Source organism: Falco naumanni, chromosome 17 (genome assembly GCF_017639655.2).
Source record: "Falco naumanni isolate bFalNau1 chromosome 17, bFalNau1.pat, whole genome shotgun sequence".
NCBI classification, from domain to species: domain Eukaryota; kingdom Metazoa; phylum Chordata; class Aves; order Falconiformes; family Falconidae; genus Falco; species Falco naumanni.
In genome coordinates this window covers 7,260,044-7,282,862 of record NC_054070.1, presented here as the reverse complement: position 1 = coordinate 7,282,862, position 22,819 = coordinate 7,260,044, and the positions used below count along the sequence as shown (strand labels likewise).

The window sequence follows — 22,819 nt, the reverse complement described above, 5'->3', positions numbered from 1 at the left end:
GCCCCTGCCCCACACACCTCCAGGCCCCCCAGCCCCTTTGCAACCAGCAGACAAATGAAAAGATCCCCCCACGCACACACACACGGATTCCAAAAGCAACAGCACGGCCACGCCACTGCGGGGGCTCCTTCAGGGTCTTAACGCCAAAACGGCTCTCGCGGTGATGGGCGCTCAGGGCCTTCCCGCATCGCTCCTTCCCCTCGGCCAGCAAAGGGCAACACAACCCCCCTCCTGCCCTGAGACCACGGTGTCACACTGGCCACCCCGAGCCTGTGGGAAATGACCTCCCTGGCCTGGAGAAGCCAGTGCCAGCACAGTCCCGGTGGAGCTCCGCAGCCCCTGGCGCGGCCGGGGCTTTGTTTTACTCTCCACCAAGATCCTTGCTTGGGCGAGCGGCCAGGAGGCTCAGCCCTGCAGGACAACACCCCACCAGCAAATCCTGCAGCTGGGGAGGGTGGAAGTCCTTCGGTGGCCGCTGATTCCTGCCGATTGAGGGGCTCAGCGTGCCCCCCGAAGCATGCGGAGCGCTTCTGTCCCACACCCCTCGGCACAGGGGCAGGATCCCGCACACCGCAGTGGCTGCAGCAAACGACGCAGGGCACGGCCCTGGCCAGCCTGGCAACGGTCACTGGTCCCAATCACCGTTGGCTGCCTGTGCCGCCGTTTATTTGATTTTCTTAACTCTCACTTCACTGTCTATCAAAAGAGTTTCAGCATAAGCTAAACAAAGCTGCAGAATGCAAGAGACCTTTAAGTGAGTAGAAAGGAAAGACGCCACAGTCCACATAAATAAATGTCATCTTTATTTAACCAAATATAATTTATCAGTTAAGTTGACATCTGTCAATTCAGTTATAGGAACTATAAATAATTAAGACAGTCTTTTTCCTTTAATAAAAAGAGTAAACCAGTATTTTTCATTTGCAGTCAGCTGTATAGTAGGCATGCATTTGAGTGCAACTGGTGGGAAAAGTTGTCGACCATCATTATTCTTCAATTTAAATTAGATTCTTCCCTGACCCATTCCCCCCTCCCCACCTCAGACCGTATAGAAATGTACGGACACCACCAGCCCAGCCCCGTGACAGGTCTCAGTCACCTCTGGATCTCTCTTCATTTTACAGGAGACCATGAGCGGTAGGTTCTTCCTCTGGGGAATCTTTTCTTGGGGAACTAAACAGTGATGTGACGCCTGAAAGACCAGGCGAGTTTCTCATATATACACATAAAAGCTGAAGTGTTAATGGAAGGAAGTCTCATATCTATTCCTCAACATTAGACAGAAAAATGAGGTGAGCGGCACAGAATGCTCCAGAAGCCCCTGGGGCTTGGGTACAGCAGGGTGAGAAATGTGGGGTTTGTTGTTTTTTTTTTTTTGGAACAGAGCTTTGGCCAAACACGATCTGTGAGAAGTCACGTCACAGGGGTGGAGAGCGCGAGGTTCAGAGCTACTGCCACGAAGGACACGTTGCAAAGGGAAGGGGACAGCAAGGCTGACGTTACGTTAGCAAGGCAGAAAGGGGAAAACCATCTCTGAAATGGATCACCTGCTCTCCTGAGGGTCTGAGAGCGAGCAGCCTGACAGGGCAGGGGTCCCCTCTCTGCCTCCGGAGCACCATGAACAGCTTGGGTGGGAGGAGGAGAACTCGGCGCACACCCACTGAAGCAGGAGAAGATTCTTCTGCAACTTCAGAGAGGTCCTGGAGCAGGCTAGAGCCTGACTGCCATTTGGTTTGGATACATCTGCTCCCGTGGCCTTCCAGAACTGGTTTCCCACTCGCCAATCCTGACCTTCCTTTCCAGCATGCTCATCTCTAGACTAGGGACCAGCTCTGCACCAGACGGCTGGGCTGGGACCGTTCCTGATCCCAGACTTACTTTGGTCTTGGCTTGGACCATAAGTGGCGCATTAGCTCCATGTTCTGCAGGGAGGCAGGAGCTGTTCTAACAAATCACTCCTTACCTAGAAAGCAAAACCGTCTGCACTCAGGGCAGGGCTTTGTGGAGCTCAGTTAGTTCTGGTATTGACCAGAGTAACAAACAGACCTCGCAAGGCCAGCATTCCCAGCACCACAGCACACCATCTTCCAGCTGAGCAGAGGTGCCCAGCGCTGCTGGGACAGAAAGCTGAAAGGAGAAGACCAGCACTGGCTGGCATAAGAAACACAGAAGTTACCCTAAAGGAGGAAACTGGGCCGATCAAGGATGGTCACGTTCTACGAGGAACACACTTAAAGCAAGAAGAAAAGCAGACAACCACAGATCCAGCAGCTTTCAGGTTATGTTCTGGGGCTGCAAATGAGCAGGACAGGCAGCGCCCAGACCAGGAGTGGAACCAGCACCCAGGGCCTGCCCAGCTAAGTAAAATGAGAGCTTTGCTGGCATTCCAGGATCAGGATGCAAGGTGCTACTCTGCTGAACACCGAGGGCATTCCCCCAGTGCTTGGCAAGATACTGGCAGCTCCCCGGGCTTTGGACAATGCAGCACTGAAGTTAGGCTCCATGGGATATACTGTATTTTCCTCCCCCCTTGACAGATGTTAAGAGCTTCCCCCCATGCACACTTACACATTCAATTTATATTCATGCATTACAGCCTGCTTAATAACGCCGTCTGCTTAAGCACATCATTTAAACTTGGTGAAGTTTCCAGTCGATAAGACCTGCTTACATGAAACTGCACTCAGTTTACTGAAGTGATTTATATCCAAATGGGAAAACTAAAAAGCGTCAAGTGCCGACAGCGCTCAGGAAGATCGTTTACAAGCGCCTCAGTCACGCAGCCAGAACAGGTTCTCTCTCATGCCACTGCAAACTGCGCGAGCCTGTCCAACATGCACGAGCAGCAGAAGAGAAGGCGCCTCAGCCATCACCGAGCCGAAGAGCACAAAAAGCAGAAGGGAAAGAAGCAGAGCAGGGAACCCTGCGCTCACGGCGCTCGGCTGTAACCCTGATGCCAGATTCTCTGTGCCTGCTCAAAGGCAAGCGCGTTCCTTTGCTACAGCCCCGCACAGAGCGCTGCGCTGAGAACCAGGGCTTCGGACATCCGACGGCGCCCGCTGACCTGTTTTCCAGCTGGCAGCTACACAGACAGAGAAATCCAGCGGCTGAACATGGATGTCCTTTTCTAACAGACACCAAGAGCCTTAATGCTCCCAAGTCTGAAATGCCTCGGGGCTCAAGTGGAAGAGCTATCGTGGCTTCTTCCCAGCTGCAGTGGGCCCGTCAGCAGCACTTAACAAGTGCAAGAAAAACTTAACGCACAAAATAGGATCTATTTTTCCATCTACCCCTCCAGGAAAGTCAAGAGAACTGAGCAGGCTGCTGTGAAAAAAAGTGCTGTGCCCATACCAGCACGAAGGAGAGGCTTGCACACAGCATCCCTGCCAGCTCCAGGAGATCCTCCCGCAGAGCGCCGGCGGGCGGAGAGGGAGAAGGATGGATCGGGAGAACCCACAGCCTCTTCACAGCACAGCGCGTATCCCTCTGTGCGCAGCAGTAGCTGAACTCGGTTCGTGATGGGAGGCAGAACAAGGACCCTGCGCTTCAAGATGCTGCCGGGTGGCTGGCAAAAGGGAGCCAAAATCTGGCAGCAGAGACCAGCCTGCTCCCAGCCAGATTTTGGGGCTCTGCAGTCCTCCAACCCGAGACCACTCCCTTTCCTCGTGGGCACACAGGAACGGGTGTTTTGGCATCGAGGACCCTTCCTCGCCATCTTCGCTAATCCCTCTACCAGAGACTCGCTTTGGATGCTAGGCACAGGAGGGGATTCAGAGAGCGAACACAAGGGAGGAGGGCGACAGGGCAGAGAAGATGGGAGATACCCCACGCCCTCCTCCATGAGGTTGTACTTTGCTAGAAGGTGCCTGTTCAGTAAAATAAATCTGAACCTTACCTCCAGTATTTAAAACGCTTATGAAGCGAAAAAAGCAGCCCTTCACCTCTAGTGACTGGGACAGGGTGGGCTCCCTGCACGGACTCATCAGTATCTTCGCTGTAACCTTGGTTCAGACATAACTACTATGAAATTGCACTTGGTGATTGTCTCGTTACACTTTTTTTTTTGTCCTTCCTAAAACTAGATTTATTTTCTGTACAAACTCGGCTTGAAATATAAACCACGTAAAATTCCCATTGAAAATAATGAGAATCCAGTATCAAAGATGAAGTCTCAAGAAAGACAGGGTGGGGGGAAGAAGCAAAGAAGAGCAAAGGTGGAGGAAAAGAAACAACAACAAAATGAGAGAAGGAGTAGAGCTGTGAGAAGGAGGGGGAAAACAGGGAGAGCTAGTCTCCCACATCGGAGTCCCGGTCACCGATGAGCCAGAGGACATGGAAGCTGAGAGCGAGCAGACCTGTTCCGATCAGGTCCCCCAGCGCTGTCAAGTATGGGATGGAGAAGTTGTCCGGATCGAGGTCCCTGCCCCACATCCAGTGCACCATCCAGTCAGCAATGTAGAGAAGAATGAGAACCTGGGAGGCAGGAAGGAGAGAGCCACATCAGCCACAAATCCCGACCTCTGCAACCCCCGTCTTCACGGAGCACCAGCTGGGGCCATTCCAGCTGGGCAGGTCAGGCTCAGAGATGCACAACCTCAACCCGAGGAACGGAGCTGGTGGGAGCTCAGACCCACCTTGCTGAGCACCACGCTGCAGGCAGTTAACGCGGGCTGCATCCCCAAAGCAACAAGTACAGCACAAAGAAGCAGCTGGCGAGCTACAGCGGGCCCCTGGGCATCCATACCCCGTGTTCTTAACAACCTCTGTCCTGTCCTTCTTTAGCTTCACACGCCACCATCAAATTTAGGCTTAGAAGGGAGAGCACTGGCACTCAGGCACCGAAAAGTCTAAATTTTGCTTCTTGCTTTTTCAGATCTAACCAGAATAAGCTTGAAGAGATATGGGGCAAAGAGGGGACCTGGCAGCACTGAGGATGCTCGGGCAGGGACAGCAGCGCCTGGCTTCCAGAAATAAAAGAGCAGCCGCCCTGCAGCTGAAACTAGCTGAGGGTGATGCTCCCCGCATCTGCTTCAATGCGGTGAGAGGCTCCTATTCTGTATCCCGAGACAGAAGAAATGTGTTGGCATTTGATCCTCTCAAGCGTTAGGCCTGGGACAAGGATTTGAAGTGGCTACAGGCCTGTTGCTGATGCCTCTGGGTGAATCTGGGGCTGGGAGGGTCTCGCTTAGGCCCACAGGAGCCAGCAGATGGTGGTCCCTCTGTGCCAGCTCCCGCTGCAGCGCTCCCAAGCCCACAGGCTGCTCAGAGCAGAGGCTTCGCCGAGCGGCTGCGAGCGGAAGCCCCCTCGAAGCACCCAAACACCCAGCAGAAGTTCACAACCTAAATTTAGCCTCCTGGATGACAGCCCTCTGCTCTGGCCTCTGATGGATGCTCTGACTCATTTCCTCACGCTGGCTTCGGCTGTTGGTTTTCGGGGACACTGAAACCAGGCACAGCTCCCGCAAGCGGAGGGGGTGAGCCGGGGAGGGCAAAGCTGGGCTCCACAGCAAACTCCCTAACCCGAGCGTCTCTCCCTGCCCTCCAACGCAGGCAGCCAGACTCCTGCAAGCAGATTTCACAGATATCCCTGGATTTCACAGCACCAGTACCCCGGTCTGTGTACGTCCCTCAGAACAACCATCGCCGTGTGCTCACAGCTCCCGCGAGGAGCCCAGGGGCCCCGTCCTGCAGAGCTGGCAGGTCCCTACGCTGCAGGGGAGGCAGGGAAAGGGCTGGACGAGCACACAAGGCACAGGGCCGCTGCAAATGCCACATCCTGTTCTCTTCACCAGAAGTTTTAGAATTGCTGAAGCAACTTACAGGACAGATTAACACATCAGAGCTAAGCACTTCTATCAGGAGGACTTAGAAGAGACAAGAGATTCAAAACTGGCCAAGGATGGTAGGAAGGAAAAATTGTGTGTATAGGTACCAACTAAGGAGGATTTGCTCAGTTTGATACTGGTTCTTTTGACAAATACAGTCTACTTGGCACACCTCTCCCCAGTACATACACCTCTCACCTAGGGACAGGGCGTATCGCTGTGCCTTCAGCAGGGTACCTACAACTTCACTGGCTGAACCCGTCCCCACCGCCGATGACACGGCAGCAGCCCCTTACTCCAGCCTGAGGAGCCTTACTCCCCCAGAGGGGCTCCAGCTTACCTGGAGAAGCGCTGCTGTCATGTAGAAGACTATGAAAATCAGGGTGAGTGTAGTGTGTCCACCTTGCATGGAGCTGATGGTGTAAAGGAAAACCAAGTGTCCGGGCACCACCAGAAGAAAGAGCACACGAGCAGAGCGAGAATTCACATCTGCAAAGAAACGGAGATGGGTTTCAGGCTTTAGATGGGCTTGAACACACAGCAACTCTGCAGCCTGCCTGGACTCCAGGGAACAAGGCAGCACAGCTGTGGCCGAACCAGAAGCAGGGGCCAGCACCCTGGGCCCTCACCCCTGAACTACGGATTTGGGCTGGAAGACAGTGCCCTGAATGATGCCTCAGCTGTCAGGACACCCAAGGACTCTGCACCAAGCTCAGCAGGAGAGTTTAATTCCGTCCCCAGAGCAAAAGCTGTTCTCGGACCTCAGCTGCCCAAAGGATTCACATCCCACCTCTGACAGTGCAGAGCTGTCAAGAATTTACCATGAACACTAAATTTCCTTGGAGCCGTGTACCTCATCTGGTGATCAGTTTTCTAAGAGATCACCACCACACTGGGGACCTCTCGCCCCTCCTCACCGCTCGGGGATAGCCTTGGCCCTGAAGGCCAGGACCCAGGCTAACAAGGCTGTCTAAGACGTTTGGAGAATAACAGCCTCTGCCCACACTCTGTGCTGGAATGCAAGCTTGGGCTGTGCTCTGTCACACAACTGCCACAAATAACAGAGCCACTCGGAAGCCTTTGTAAATGAGAAGCTTTCTGTAACTGCAGCTCTGTAAGCCCAGCAGAGCTGCAAGACTCAAGCAGCCTCCAGGCAGGTTTCAGCATCCTGACCACATCTGGTAAAGATTTAGAGGGTGGAGGATTTACAGCATTAGACAGTCAGGGCATGGGACTCGTGCACCATGTCCTCCTCATCCAGCAGAACTACGTCCTCTTGCACAGCAGCTCTGCTAAAGGTCCAACGGTCTCTAGAGGGCAGGGCAGGCCAGGGGACCAGCGCATCCCTGCGCAGGCAGCTGCCTCCCAGCACTCCCAGTGACAATGCTCCAGCGACTGTCACAGCCAAGTTTAGCCAGCCAGCTGCAGCAACCGCTGCTGGCAGAAGTCACTATATGTCAACGCCTGACAGATACCTGAGCTGAAGAAAGTGCTGCAAGGGCTGGGGCACTTGCGAGGGGCTGTTTCGGAGCTCTCTCCAGGCATCCCGCTCATGTGCAGGTAAGTGGAGATGCGACTAGCCTGCACGGCCACCAGGTTGCCACCCACACCTGCAGACAGGGAGAGAGCAGCAAGATGAGATCTCAAACACTTTAAGGAGAAAGCACAGTTTGCAGCAGCCTGCAGCTCTGGAATTGCCAGGTGCCGGAATAATGTAGCACAGTCTATTTTTGACTCGAATTCCACTTTTGCAGGATGTAAAGAGCCGAGACAAAGCACACTGTTCTATGGTTTTCCTTTAGGCCCCTTAGTAAAATACATGCAACTATTACTGCAGCTTTGATTGGAAGAAATAAGCGAAACAACAAAAAAAAGATGAGTCAGCTGCCAAAACAGACATAGGAAGTCTAAAACTATTATTTTTTGCATAATGTAACTGTGGAACCCCCAAGCATAAGATGCATCGGCTCAGAATTAACTCCATTTATTCAGAAAGTAATAAGAAAAAAAGTTTCCCTGTTTCATTAGGCAGAAAGGACGCCAAAGCTTTATACCAGAAGCAATTATATTTCCTGACTCTGAGTTGCAAATCCAAACTTTTATGTCACCAGGTGCCACAAGGCGCACATCTTGGACAATGGGGGTCTTCCACCATCGCGGAGGAATCACGACACGAAGACAGTTTTTGTTGGGCTCCTGGAACACATGTCTTTTTGGCAATAGCCTCCCAGGCCACCCTCTGGTGTGGCCGGCACCAGAGGGAGCCACCCTGATGTAAAACTCAAGTCAAACCTTGTCTCGCTGGCAATCAAGAGTTAGGTCTCCTTATCCTGCCTGAAATAAGGCACGCAGGACTATTCCACCGTTCGCCAAGAGCTGCGGTGCCAGAGTGGAAAGGAACTCACCATTAATAACCGGTGTGAAGACAGCCATTCCAGCAAAGTTTGGATCTGAAACTGTTCTGTCCAAAATCAACCCCCCAACGCTGCCGAGGGAAGATGGAAGAGGTCAGTACTGAAAGCCCATCAGGAAACGCACAAAGCACCGAGGGTTCTCTCTGCTGCAGGGTGTGCACCCAAGGGTGATACACACCCCTATCAACAGGCATCTATGGCTGCGGTTGTTGCATGTGATTTTTAAGCGTCGTTATTTGATAACAGAAGACAGTTTTACCAAGATCTTTTCTCATGGCTGCCAAAAAACATCAAAGACTAAATCCCCTAACGTGCAGTTTACTGCAACACACTAATCAAAAGCAATCCCGCCCTTCAGAGGGCAGAGCAGAGGGCTCCTGTGCAGAGGGCTGCTAAACAGGACCCGTGTTTACTCTGCGGCCATGCCAGAACCTCCCTGTGCAGCAGCTGGGACATTGCTAAGGCGCTGGGTACCAGGTGCTTAGTCACTCCTGTGCCTCGGAACCTAGAGCCCCGTGTCTTTGTCTAGAAAACACACAGTGACCCCCAGTTTCCTGGCAGCCTGGCTGTGGAAGCAGAAGAGGTCTGGTTCCCTCGCGCTGCTGAACCCACCGAGGGCTCTAAGAGGCTGAAAGGGCCAGGGCAGAGGGTGCACGTCTGTGTCGGGGGGAGAGGAACTCTCCGTGCTCCCCTACCTGCTAATCGCCATTGCGATAATGACTGGCTCCCAGCCAGAGTACAACACCTCCCGCGTTGCCGCATTCTTCTTGGCGATGATGATCCAGATGGGCAGCAGAGCTATGAAGAAGGCGCATACCAAAGGGTTCACGTAGGCTTTGCTCTCTGAGGGGGAAATAAGCAGAGGCAACATATCAAGGACACATCCTGCTGCAGTGAGGCGAGGTGCTATTTCAGCTGAGCTCATCCAGCCTGCCTACAGACTGCTGTCACCCCTGGAGACAGAAACTCCGGCAAGGGCAGGTAAACAAGACCAGGCCAGCCTCAGCTCTGCAGGACACGGCATTTCCTTCTCCTGGTGTACTCACAGGGGCTTTAGCAACAGATTCGAGTGAGACTTCTTCGATTTCAACTGCTCATTCCCACTTCCCTCTCCTGGGCAAGACCTCAAGGCGTTGCTTCACCTTTGGCTGAACCTGGCTGAGTCACATCCCCTGCATCCCAGTCACCAGGGAAGGAAGGTGGGAGGGAGGGAAGAGGAAGTCTGGAGGCTACAGCTGCAGCTCTGCACTGAGGATCCCTGGCTGGTGCCAACAGCACAAAAGGTGAAATCCAAAGCTGCCTTCTCTCCTACTGCTTTAGCCGTGGTCAAGTCCCTGGCACTCGGAAGGGGACAACCTCTCCCTTACTACTTTACCTGGTGAGAAGGAAGCATGCAGATCCCTGCCAAGACTGTCTGCAGCTACAAGGCAGTAAGAAGGTCCATTTCCTCCCCTTATCAGCTCTGACTAGGTCTCACTAACTGAGGTAGCTTCCAGGCCAGGCATCCTATATACCCCGAGAACAGAAAGGGTAAAGGAAGAGGGTGAAATGAGAGGGAGATGCAGCAGTGCACGGAAAGACCAGGGAGAGACAAAGGCCTTTTGTGGCTCCTCACCCAACTCTTTGTACAAGCCCCAGCTGATCCCTGAAAGCAGAGCCAGGGTGATGAGATCCCCTAGGCTGGCAGCAATTGGCGTGGCGACGTTATCAGGATTGATCCCCATCTTCCTGGATCCGATGATGACCCCAATCATAATCATGCCTGCAACCAAAAAGAGGAAGAAAACGTGATGAGGCCAAGGGGAGCCCAGCATTTCAGGAAGAGGTACATGGAGGGTGTGCAGGGTCCATCTCTCACCCAGAACAAGGGAAGCAATGAAAGCAGTAGCCACACTGCTGGCACAAAGCAGGACAGCATGGTCAATGCTGAAGTGCCCGTCTGGGATCCATCCAAATACCACTGCTGCGATTGAGGCCAGGAAGCCAACCACAGTAGCCTGAACCTGAAAACAAAAACTAGACAGTGACCAAGAGGACTAAAGAGCAAAATGGTTGCGGGGTGAAGGAAGAGGGAAACACCACCCAGGGTCCCATTTCAGGTGGATTAGCACCCAGCAGGGAAACACCAAGTCTAACCTACAGGGCAAACCGTTACAGTAAGGTGACCGTGGGACAAACACGTGCCGTTTGCCTCCCATTAGACATGCAACATTGACAGTCAATAGCAAACCCCAGGCGTTTAGACCTTCTGACACTTGTCACAGCTGGGCTTGCACCAGCTACCAATATTTCCACTTTCACCTTCTTTTTCTTACCTGTATCAGAGCCATGTTCCCTGTTATCATCTTCCAGAGCTCTTTGGGTGTATCCATTTGGCCAATATTAGCCTGCAAGAGGACATTGCAACACCATTAAAGACCAACGGCATTTTGCACTTGTTAACAATGAAATACGTTCCTGCCTTCCAACTACACAAGTTTGTGCCAGGAACAGGAGATAATCATGACCTCAAACCCTTAACTCTTACGGGAGAGCGATGCAGTAGAAAAGGCGTGTGTGTTTGCGTGTGCACAGCTGGGGCACAGCCCTGCAGTGACACCCCAGCCCGTGACATGCAGCTCTGAATGACACTTGGGCTGTACACCCTGGGTAAATACAGTGCCTATTCTGGTCTTGTACCCCAGAACACCAAAGCTGTTCCCAGTTTCGGCACCTTCCCCTTCCCAGCTGCAGGAATGGGATGCCGCTCTCCTACGTGGCGGGAGCGGAGCCAGTCCCGCTGCAGAGGGGGTTTTGAAGGGAGCGTGAAGGGGAATCGACGTCAATAAAACATCTGATGAAAATCTTGCAAAACAACAAGATATACTTTGCCCCAATGCAGAGTCACACGCTGCTGCTTATTTACTAATTGAATTCACCCCACCGGTGATCAAGCCAAGCCTGGCTCTGGCCCAACAGGGCCACGCTGCCCCTCAGGTCAGCCAGCCAGGAGGGACGTAGGGGTGCAGTGACTCTCAGGTCAGCCGTGTGCCCCCAGCTCCAACACGGGCCAAGGCCAGAGCAGCATCATGTGGGCAGAGGAAGCTGGCAGCAACAACTACTGCTTCAGTTAAAAGCTGAGTAAACAAGGCTAATGCCACGTGGAGACATCCTGAGTAGCGGGAAGCAGCCATGGCACACGGGTCATCTGGCACCGCTACAAGCTGCGGGAGATGCTAATCAGACTAACCAGAAGAGACGGAAAGTTGCTTTAATTCCCTGGCATATGATCCAAAATAGCCCAGCAGAATCGCTGCAGGCTGCCAGTTACTGCAGAGCATAAGGGTTCTGCTCTTCCCTAGCACCTTCTAGGTCTTTATGGAAAGCTGGAAGAACGGATAAGCAGAGGGTGTAAGCTTATATCGAATTTCGTATTATTAGAAGTGGATGACCATGAAGAGGAAACAAGGGAGAGGCTCAAACAATCTGAAGTGGTAAATGCACGTTGGGAGTTACTGGCTGACAGCATCAAACTCAAACTCCTGCACACCAGTCCAGCAGCAGTTTCATCCTTTCACATTTCCTTGCTGGCCTCTGCAAAAAACCAAAGCAGCAGTGATCAACTAATCCTTCTGCTCTCCTTCCTGCATGCACCTGAGAGAGCTGCCAGCTCTTTTCAAGCAGCGCTGAGATGCACCCATCTCTGGAGTGACTTATTCTGATCAGTTTAGCGGAGAGGAGGAAGAAATGGGGGAAAAAACAACAAAAGGTTGACTGGAGTAGCACCGAGCACATCCAGCACAGGAATTTGAGCTCCATATGAAGCTTGACCTTAAAATTCCAGCCACATGGCAATTAGGTTGGGATTAACGTAACCTAGCTGTAGTCACTGGCAACAGGATTTTAATCCTTTAACTAATGCGAGAGTTTTGCTTCTTAATTGTGAAAGGAATTTTTGAGGTGCCTTAATGCAGCACTAATTAGAAACCTGCAGTTTGAGAAACCACTCCAGGCTGCATTCCTGCAGAGAGAGCATGAGACCCACACCATGAAGCCCTGGTCAGAGGGGACCTCCCTCCGCACGCCTGCACGTGGGTCCCCCACAATGAGGGAAAAAAAAAAAAAAAAGTAGCAAGCCGGAGAGATCCTGCTCTCCCACCATGCACAGATCCAAGGAGGTACAGCGCGAGGGTCGGGGAGTTGTGTAAAGGCAGCACAGCCTTCTTTCCTGGGGCAAAGGAAAGCAGAGGACAAACCCTGGGTGTTGGCCCACGAGGGTAATGGCACCCCCACAGCTGTCAGCTGAGGGGCAGGAGGAGGCACCAGCAGACCAAACTGGTGTAAGGGCAGCAGCTGCTCGGCACAGACAGGCAGGCGAGGCGGCTGGGTGCTCCCTGTGCCAGTTCCCTTGTGACCCTACCGCAGCAGATAGGGGAAAGTTTTGCATTCCCGTGACTTTCTGCCATCTCATTCCTCTGCCAAACCGGCCCCAACGCTGCTCCATGCCAGCCCCGTAAGAGAAGAGGGCAGGAGTGCCACGCTGCCTTTGTCCCAGGAGAGCCGAGCACGCGCCCTGATAAGCCCGTGCCTCAGAAAGTGCGAGCTGGCCAAGGCCAAGAGGGAGAACGGCCTGTGTCTGGGGCAGCAAGGATCCTGACATGATCTGAACAATAGAGAGCAAATAAAACAAAGGGATTTGTTTCCCAGAACGAAGGGGCAAACAAAGCTCAGCCTGGGACACAAGCTGCACTCAGCCTGTCCCTGCAAGCCCCAGCACCAGAGCGCAGCTGGGCCGGGAGCAGCACGAAGCCTCCCAGCAGCTTTGCCCTCCCCAGCAGCGCCTGGGGAGAGGAGACCCTTACCCAGGGGAAGCAGCCACAGCCCAGCTTTCGCCAGGCACACCCCCCATGCATCCCCCCGGGCAGCCCAGTGCCTCGCTGCTCCAGAGAACCAAGAGCAAGGCCTGAGTCCAAGAAGCTGGTCCCCACAGCAGGAATTGGCGGGCAGGGGCTGGGGTGCAGAGGCCGAGCCAGGGGTTAGTCCAGGGAAATGCTGTTGGCCTTCCTGCTCCCCAGGGACTACAGAGACAACCTCAGACTCTCAGAACATGACGCTCCTGTGCCACAGGTTCAGTGGATGAGCATGGCATCCCTTAGGGTATCCACAGGGAGCTACTGCGTAAGGGACAAGAGGGGCTGCCGGTGACAAAGGCTGGATGAGCAGCTCACAACGCTGGCTCTGCTGCCACCCAGGAAGGCACCAGAAATCTTGGGCCTCGGAGGCCAACAAGAAGCTGCTGCGGAGTGAAGAGTCACAGCTGGCATCACCCCACTGCTCAAGATGGAAGAACAAGGACAGCAGATATACAGAGACCTTTTCAACGCTCTCCTGTGCCTTCTCCTGCAGCAACCAGGCAGGGGAAGGCTGAGAGGGAGGGAACATGCTAAGAAGCAGCTCTGCCGGCTACGCTTGGTGCTACCACCCAGGCAGGAGGTCCTCCATCCCCACACCCCAGTGAGCGCTCCCCGAGGGGCTCTCTTGGGCCAAGGTGCATCGGTTCCTTTGCACTGTCAAGGCCAAGACGAGGCCGCTGGCTGCCAAGGGCTCCCTCTTCCAGCAGCTCACAGCACAGGGACAGGGAAGAGCTCGGAGCAGGCAGCTAACACCTTGCAGCTCCAGGAGTCACAGCTATACGCACTCCCATAATGGGAAACACAGAAACATCAGGCAGTCGCTTGCTGACACGCTCAAGCAGAAGATGCTTTGCAGAAGGAAGGAGTATTATTGTCCCCGTGAGGAGAGGATGTCGGTCTCTCTCCAGCGCCGCTCAGCTACAGACTGCTGTGTTATAGAAACATTAAACACAAAGCAATTCATTTACAGCTGGACTAACGCAGTATTCTGAGGAGCTAACAGAGCCTGCCCCCATCTCTCACAGGGAACTCACTGTTTCACAGGAATCAGACTGAATTCTAGCAAAAGAAATGCCCAGCCATGCCTCTCCATCAACTTCAAGAGGCTGTCAATCCACCTGCTAGCTCTCACTGCAAGGTCCCCTCCGTTTTGGCCTTTGCCGTACAGTTCTCTCCAGGCTCTCTCCTCTCCTAGACCTCCTGAACCCGGCTTGTTTCAGCCTCCTTTGATGACGTGCCTGCCACCAGCTTCCTCACAAAGGAAGCTGGATCCAGGCCTCCAGACATTAAACTGCCCAAGTCAGTTCACACACTGCGCCTCCAGGCCCACAAGCAGCCATGAGAAGGAAGTGAACTGCCAGCAAAGCTTAAGGACTATTAATCCTTCAAATCTGATCAGTCCAGTGGGATGAAGACACCTTCCCAGCATGCTAAACCATGCTAAAAGGTTCTGGGTTCTGTGGTCACTGACTGAGAGGTTTTTGTCCAGCCCCCCCCCACACACGCACCTTCCCACCCCTTCCCAAACCAGGTATCCCACTCCCTCCCTCAACTCCCTGCATACTCACAGCTGTCGAAAGGCGAGATGCCAGAGTCATCTCTAGGTTCCCCTTCAGGCCCAGTAACGCAGGTACCAAGATAAACACCTCAGTCACGTATTTGAAGACATCCCAGTGCTGCAAGATTAAAACAAAGACAGACCATTAAAAAATAATCATGGCTGTTAGAAACCGTTGCTTTGGACTCAGCATCACTCACCCATCTGCCTCTGCAACCTGGCACTGCCCATGTGTGGCCCTGAGCTGACAACCCAGGTCCCCTCCTAGTGCCACACTTTGACCTTTGCAGCGATATCACTGTGTTTGACCTTCAGGTAGTAGTGACAAGATGTTCCTGCTTAGCTTAAAAACCGAATCTCAGCTTGCAACTTCCAGTTAAAAATCCCCCAAAGATTAACCACTGACAAAATGTTTACGCATGCAGAGGCCAAAATAGGGAAAGATGAAGAGACTTTGCCCAATACTTGCAGTTTTTGGCAGAATCGAGTACTGAAGTTCAGTCCGTCTCAGCTGAGAACCATTCCCTACATGTAGGTCTTAGAAATAGATTCTGGAGCAAGGCATTGCTGTCCCCTGATCCTGCTGGCTCCAAAAAGCAGCCCATACCCTCCTGGCACCTACATTGCTCAGGTATTTACCAACTACTCCGGCTCTACGGTCAAGTCAGCTCCCTGGGGCACGAGGCAGAAATGGTTATTTAGAAAAAACCAGAGTAATTGCAGGGTGAGCAGTATTATAGGAGAGCAGCTGGCTTCCATGAAAACACAAAACCACCCCCAAAAACCCTCACAACCGCATTTAAAAAAAGCCCTGCGAGCTACACAAACCTCACTGCCCGATTCTTTAGTTTCATGAATATTTTGCAAGAAGGCCCTGTGTCCAAAATAACTCCCGCTTCCCACAGTGCCCGACTGCCATACTCCTTAAAGGACACGAGCACAGCTGGAATCATGCTCTCAACAGCTGGCTGCTGCCCTGAACATGTTAGCAGTCACGGCTCTCGCAGCTCTCTTTTTGCAAACGTTACCTGCAAAGGGCTCCCTCTCTCCGAGTGCTCTCCTTCGCTAGTTAGCCTGGTGGTGTGACACAGCCAACAGGACATGTATTTCTTTCTAGGACAAGGAACTATCAGCCAACATCTTAGAGCAAATACAAGTTACTCTACCTGCATGACTAGTACACCTTCCTGTGGGGAAGGACTTCAGTTATTTTTGTTTATTTTTCCATCTTTGTGCTGCTCGCCTTCACCACTGAGACAACAAATTCCAAGTTTCCTGCTAGGTCCTTTGCAATACCGCATTCAAGCTGCGCTCACTTGAAAAACCATTTGAGAGAAAACTGTGATCACAGGAGGCAGGTAAGTGCTTAGACAGATGAACTGAGAACATTTTTCCTCAAAGGGAAAAAACTGTTTTCCAGTTAATAAAAATCCCCTTAATCTTTCTGACAGCTTGGTAAGACAAGCTAACCGTGTTCTCCAGCTCCCAGGTGCACGGATGAAAGCTGCTCAGCTATTTCAGGCACAGCGACAACCCTCTCTCTACTTGAGGACAAGGCTCTCGAGGGTACCCAGTCTCCAGATTTTCTGCATGCAATCAACAGTCCTCTCCCGGCCGTGGTGATGGGCAGCACCTAAGGGAACCTCCTGCAGTCCCTGCTCCAACCACCCCACACCCAGCTAACCTGAGCTTGGCTTCCGAGGTCTTCCCAGCGCAGCCAGGGGCACGCCGGCAGGGTACGGCTCTGCACGACCCCCCGAGCGGGGGGACATTTGAGTTCAGTGCTCGCTGCTGACGGGGCAGGAGAGAGCATCAGTCTGAAACACTTCATCCAGCACAACAGCACATCAGGCCGTGCTTTAAGGTCACATCTAGAAGAGGGGAGCTCGGCTCTCCTCAGACTATTTTTAGGCAGGCATTAAGATTATTTTTGCTACTTGTACCGGTGAATCCTTTCCCTTAGCACCTAGAATTCAATCAGCAAGCAACACACTCCCACTCCCCAGCAGGACAAGCTGGGTGTCGCCAGCATCATTTAATGAGAGGAACATCGTCATTAGACTGCAGGCTGGAAGTGCTGGGCAAAAGTTTCCTGGCTCTTTCTGCCTCCAGAGATGGTAGAGGCAGGGTCAGGCAATAGCCAGCACAAGTCCACAGCCCTCCCTCACCTTGTCCCACCCCTGGCTTTGTAAATTAACCTTTACAGGCGGCTGCGGTGCAAGCTGTGCCAGAAGCCGCTGTAACTGGAGCCTGCTAAAGCAGCTCCCCGAGCAAGACAGGGGTGTTCCTCGAGAAAGGAACAGAAGCCATCTTTGGGGAAGGAAAACAAGGAGATTTCTGCAGACATCAGCAGCTTGCTCACTGCAAAGAGCAGGACCCATGGGCTCCTGCCAACTTTCTTAATATAAGATATTATACAACATTGGTCTATGGGCATTCAGTACGTCTTGAAGGCCTCCCTGGCTCCTGCAGAGAACAATGACGTGGCTCCGAGGCGAGAACCACAGCCAGACTGTTTGGGGCAGTCAAAAAAGGGGAAAGAGAAAGGAAATACAGATTTAAGTTCAGGACACTGAGCTGCTAATATCCCTCTCCCCCCTGTAGCAGTCCCTCCGAGAAGCACACAACTAAGCTGCTTTCAGGGGCGAGGAGGGAAGCTAACACGGCACACAAAATCCTTCAAGATCGGCCAGTCTGCTCCACGTAAAGGGGAGTGCAAGGGAAGCAAGGAGCTGGGAAGCAAGGGGGCTCCCAGCTCGCTTTCAGTGGAGTTGGGGAAGAGAATTACAGGGAGAGGCACTTCATCTCCAGCACCTCCTCCCTGCCCTCTGGGGAGGAGCAGCGGAGAAACCAGAAGTAATCTCCGCGTAACTTATTTCAGCTTCATTTTCTGCTAAGCCCGCAGTCCCTTTGAACGCAAATGACAGAGCCACCAGAGCCTGGGCTCTCCTGTGCAGCGCTGGAGGGGTGAGGTCGGACCCTGGCCTGCCAGAGGTTGTGGAAGAAACATCAAACCCCAGGTGGTGTTTTGCACTTTCTTCCAGGCTGGCTGCCTCTCGGAAGCTTTGCACCTGCAGAAAACAGATATTTCCAGGGTAACAGCTGCCTCAGCTGCTGTCATTTTTAGTCACCACATGCGAAGTTAAGGCGTACAAGAATCATGAGTAACAGCGTGGTTTTGCTCAGATTATAGCGGGATGGTGACTCATGACAGCTCAGAAGGGAGGGCTGTGCTTCTGGTGGGAGCTATGACTGCCTTGGTGCAGCTCCTTTGCATAGCGAGCTTCTCCCAGCGTGCTCCCTCCAAAATGCCAAGGAGCAAGTGGCCTTAGCAGGACAACTACAGCTCCAGGGCTGGCAGTCCCCCCCACCCCAGAGGGATGCTGACACTAGAGGTGGTCAAGCAGTGGAAACGAGCTGACTCCCTCCTCCATATGAAACACTGTCCATCCCATCCGAAGACCCTCCAGGGAGCAGGCAAGTCTGGAAAACAACAATTAGGGCTCTGCTGGGAGAGGGGACTGTGCCCATAGTGCAGAAAAAAGCAGCTGGTACGTTCACATGTCACCTTGCCCAAAGGTTTCTCCAATCCCTAAAGGGAGCAGAGGCAAATTCAGAGGGACACTGTAATGGGACAGCATGGCCAAAGGCCAGGGCTGCTTGTTTTCACAGTGGGGAGACCAATTACAGCTGGCTGATTAGTCGTTTACCCTAAAGAGAGGAAATTGAGTGCATGGAGCCCTCCATCCATCACAGACCATGGCTGCATCCAAAGCAATGGGACTCCAGTCCGTCCCAGTGCACCAGCTACCCACTCCACACGCTTATCTCCTTTCATCCAAGGCCTTGAGCCTCTGGAAAGCCAGTTATCAAGATCAGCTCCCCAGACTCTGCAGGCAAGACAGCCAAGACCACACGCTTCCCACCCCCTTTTCTACCCGATGGCATTTAGATGCCTCATTTAATCCCAAGGCTAAAGGGAGTTAGAGGAGTTGGCAGAACAAGCTGCATAGCCACACGCTGAGCTGCTGTGGGACGGAGGACTTATGAAGCTTTATTTCTAATGGCTATTAAAAAAAAAAAAAAAAAAAAAAGGCAGGAGAGCACAGCACTCCGCCACAGTATCCCACCCCTGCCTCCCTTCTCCCCAGCCAGAAGGACTGCTCCTTCTCCAGGCAAGGTTTTATGTTGGGTTCAAACCACCCGCTCAGGGAAATTACCAGAAGAGCCACACATGAGTTCACAGAGACCTTACCAAGGGAAACATGCTTGAAATGCCTTTCTTTTTAAGAAAAGTATTCCGGTAAATCTTTCCCGGATTAATTTAGTGCAGCCAGCCTTTCCTGTTCTGAGTCACTTGACGGCTCGCTCTCAACAGGTTGCATCAAGAGAAACTGTAAGGATGACCAGCATGCAAAGGCATGCAGCGAAATAAGCCATTAGGGGCAAAAAAGCAAGCAAAGTGACTGCTTGACCAGCCACAAATACGAAAAAAGCCTGACTTACCCTACTGGCACGCAGCTCGGGTGGAGATAGTCATAACTGCCAGCCATACAGACAAGCGACCGGCATTCGAGTCTGTCTATGCCAACACCGCGAGGGCTTGTTTACCCCACTTAAGCAAACAGAGGAGATTCAAGCAGAGCATTTCTGGTTGACCACAGCTCCAAAATGGCTGCCTCCTCCATCCAAATAGTTTCATAAAACCTACACAGCATGGATGATCAAGCTTTGTGCCTCAGTCACTGTTCTGGGCTGGGCATCAAAGTAACTCTGTCAGAGCAAAGCAGAAGTTAGGCAGCTGAGCGGCTGCCAGAGACACACATGCTTAGAAAACACACACGAGAGAGACTAGAACAGGAGCCACGGTTTGCAAAGTCGCTTTTCCCATATAAAAGCCTAAACAAGCTGCATGGGTGCTGGGTTCCTACAGCATCACCTGCCACAACAGACCTCATGAAAGATCATGTCTGCTAACACGGCAGTTTTCATCCAGAGGTTAACAGCCGGCTCTCTGGCTGGCCCTTCCCAAGGATCACCTCTGCACAAGAAGGCAGCACAGCGGCCACTCAGCCAGCCTTGAACCTCTGGATCAAGCCGCCATGCAAGTGTGCCGCACACAGCGCGCCGGGAGAATCATTAACCTGGCTGGCACGAGCCTGGTGGGCCGGGACAGCGCAGCAAACGTCAAAGATGGAAAAGGGACACAGGACCTGTGGAATTAGTGACTGGGATGTCTACAGCCACCGTCAGGGAAGGCTTTATTTCAAGCTGTGATACACAGAGTAGTCTCAGTTCCCAGGTAGGTGCTTCAGCTGCAGGTGTGCCAGCTGCAACCTCCTCCTCTTGAGGCAGCTGCGGTGCATAGGTGCCTGCAGCCTCCCCTACCCTCACTGCAATCACTGAGGTCTCCCCGTTTCCCCCGACCCCGACCAGCATGCAAGGTAACTGGTCTCCTCCCCTCACAGTTCCTAGCCTTGGCATTTCAGTCCCTCCTGGAATGGGATCAAGCCATGGTCTACAGAGACAGCATTCAGAGATGAGTGCCGTGCCGGGGAAGTATCAATCCTACCTGCACAATGTCCAGCACCATTCCAGCAGCAACTGTCCCAAAGCCTGCCAGGAGGAACGGAAAGAGGACTTGCAGCCCGATGGAAAAGGAGGTCTCCTTGAGGGGTGAGGCTGGCTCAGGACCTCGGTCTGTGCTGGTGTCATCGCTTTCATTGCTCTGGCTGCCATTTTCCAGCAGGGCGTCTTCTTCTCGCACCCCTTTAGCATTGGCACGGGACTCCAACACCACCGCTTCTACCCCGTCACCATCAGGTCCCAGGAAATCTGAGGGCTCCACCAGCTGCCCCCGGTCCGGACTGGTGAGACAGTCCACAGGCACAATGGGCAGCACAGCCCCATTGGCCTGGTGGGTCTCCTGCTCTGGCTTGGAAGACATGCTGCAGAGAGGCTATCCTGACCCTTGACTTGATGGGTCTACAGCCAACAGCTGTTCCAGAAGAGATCTTCTGCCAGAAGCTTATACAAATGGCCTTTCCAGCATCTAAAGGCAACCTCTCCTATCCCTGCTCGCCTGCCTTTGAGTGCAGAGACTGCTCCTGCAGCAGAGATCCCCATCAAGCAAAGTCCAGAAATGGAGGACACCAACCAGTGAGCCAGCAGGGAACGCTGCAGGGACTGGAAACTACAGCAGATTCACTCTAGTTCTCCTTTCCAGCACCGTGCAGTACAGCAGCCACCAAGACAGGATCCAAGTTTTTCTTCTTTGATGCGTGACACTTTAGTGCATCTTTCTTCAGGTCTTCCAGCAGCACGACTGCTGTGATGGGGCACACAAGGCAGAAAGAAAAACAGATGAAGACCACTGAGTAACACAGAAGCTTAAAGGGATGAGGAAGGAGAGAGCAGCTAAGAGAGGGGCTGGTTTTTAAAAGATGATATAATCCAGAAAAGCTCTTCTTACTACCAGGGCTTTGTCACTTTCTGCAGTGGCACCGTCCCCCTACAGAATTTGAGTCTGAAGGTTCCTGCGGGCTTTTGCTCAGTTTCAGCCTGTTTTGTGCCCTCTGCCAAAACGGGCAGCAATGCCAGCAAGCTCCAGGCGTCACTGTCGTCCTCTTCTTCCAGAAGAATTTCTCACCTTACAGCACGAGGCAACAAGAGTTCTTATTTAAAGTAACAGCAAGTCCCCAGTTAAGGTTACTTACTGAGCTGAGCAGGCTGCAGGGTGGGAGCTGGCATTTGGGACAGCCTTAGATTTAACGTCACCCTCCAGGAACTCGTCTTTCACCTGAAATATATGAGAGGAAAGCAGATATTCTATGGAGCCTCCTGGCAGTCAGCATAACGGTTTATTCATTCAGGAATATTTTCCTCCAGCGCATGTTCAAAGCCGTGCCTTCAACAGACGGCCATCAACGCACAGCTGCTAGCCACAGCACCCCTTGGCTCTTTACATCTTCTTTCACAAGCCTTCGTGCGCTTCGGGGGGGGGCAGTGCCAGGGCCCGCGGGGGGCACAGCAGCTCTGCCCCCCGTGCCGCACAAGCCAGCACCCAGGAGGGACCCCCGAGCCGCAGGACGAGGGCGCCCTGCCCGGAGGCCGAAGCCCCCTACCGTGAGCCCGGCACAGCGGCGGCTCTGCCCGCTCCCCGGGTGCCGCCGAGCCCCGCAGCCCCTTGCGCGGCGGAAGCGCTGCCGGGCGAAGCCACCACTCCAGCGCGGCCCCGGCCGAGGCCCGGCCCCGCCGGCAGCCCCATGGAAACGCCGCCCGGAGCCGAGCGGAGCTTCCCCGGCCACCGCACCGCCCGCGCCCCTTCCCGGCACGGAGCCGCCGCGGCCCCGGTAGCGCCGCAGCGCCCGGTAACTCACCGCTGCGCACCCGCGGCGCTGCCCGCTGCCCGCCGCGCTCCGCTCCGCACCGCTCTGCCCCGGACCCGCGGCGGGCTGCCCCGCGCCGCCCTGACATCACCGCCCGCCAATGGTGGCCCTGCCCCGAGCGCCGCGGGCCGCCCCTATTGGCTAGGCGCGTGTGGCGTCACACCTCGCCCCGCCCCGCAGCAACAGTGCCGGCGCAGCGGGGGGGTTGTCAGGCGGGAGGCCACGCCCCTTCGCAGCGCGGAGGCGTGGCCTGGGGTCACGTGGCGCTGAGCCTGCATGGAGCCACCGGCGGCCGCCACCCTTCCCTCCGTCCCGCCATGCCCCCACCCGCCTCGCCATCCCGCCTTCCACCCCCCGGCATCCACCCCCCGGCATCCCCCCCTCCCATCCCCTTCTCCATCTCTCCACCCCCCCCAGCTCGGCATCCCTCCTTACACCAACCCCCCCCCCGCCCCGCCATCCGTCCATCCCGCCATCCGTCTGTCGAGCTCGGGGCACTCCTCGCTCACCTGCGGCGCGGGGAGGAATGGCTCCTCCATCCCCCTCCCCGCCATCTGCCTGCTGTCACCGCGCTGAGCCAGGTGCCCGAGGCACGCTCCTGGGAGGGCTCGTCCTCCTGCCTGGGGAGAGGAGGTCACAGGTCACACATCCCACCCACCCCACCCAGGTCACTACCATCCCACCCACCCAGGTGCTCCGGATAAACCCCCCAGCCAGGAAAATACCCCTCGCTTGGGTCTGC

General features: G+C 54.0%; 1 protein-coding gene across 10 annotated transcripts; it reads right to left on the bottom strand.

Moving 5' to 3' along the window:
* Positions 1–786: 786 nt before the first annotated feature.
* SLC41A1 (solute carrier family 41 member 1) lies at positions 787–22,604 on the bottom strand. 10 transcript variants are annotated; one of them, XM_040617071.1, is made up of 12 exons: positions 22,587–22,604; positions 21,406–21,488; positions 20,262–21,017; positions 14,700–14,807; positions 10,555–10,626; positions 10,098–10,242; positions 9,855–10,001; positions 8,935–9,082; positions 8,231–8,310; positions 7,301–7,435; positions 6,166–6,314; positions 787–4,473 (listed from the first exon to the last, which is right to left on the bottom strand). In XM_040617071.1, the coding sequence occupies exons 3-12, from the start codon at positions 20,634–20,636 to the stop codon at positions 4,288–4,290; spliced, it is 1,545 nt and encodes a 514-aa protein (XP_040473005.1). In that variant the 5' UTR covers positions 20,637–21,017; positions 21,406–21,488; positions 22,587–22,604; the 3' UTR covers positions 787–4,287. The 10 variants fall into 10 exon arrangements, with proteins under 10 accessions (XP_040473005.1, XP_040473002.1, XP_040473004.1 ...); XM_040617068.1 differs by lacking the exon at positions 22,587–22,604 and adding an exon at positions 22,069–22,184 and having other exon boundaries at positions 21,162–21,488; XM_040617070.1 differs by lacking the exon at positions 22,587–22,604 and adding an exon at positions 22,069–22,184 and having other exon boundaries at positions 21,165–21,488.
* Between the last annotated feature and the right edge of the window lie 215 nt (positions 22,605–22,819).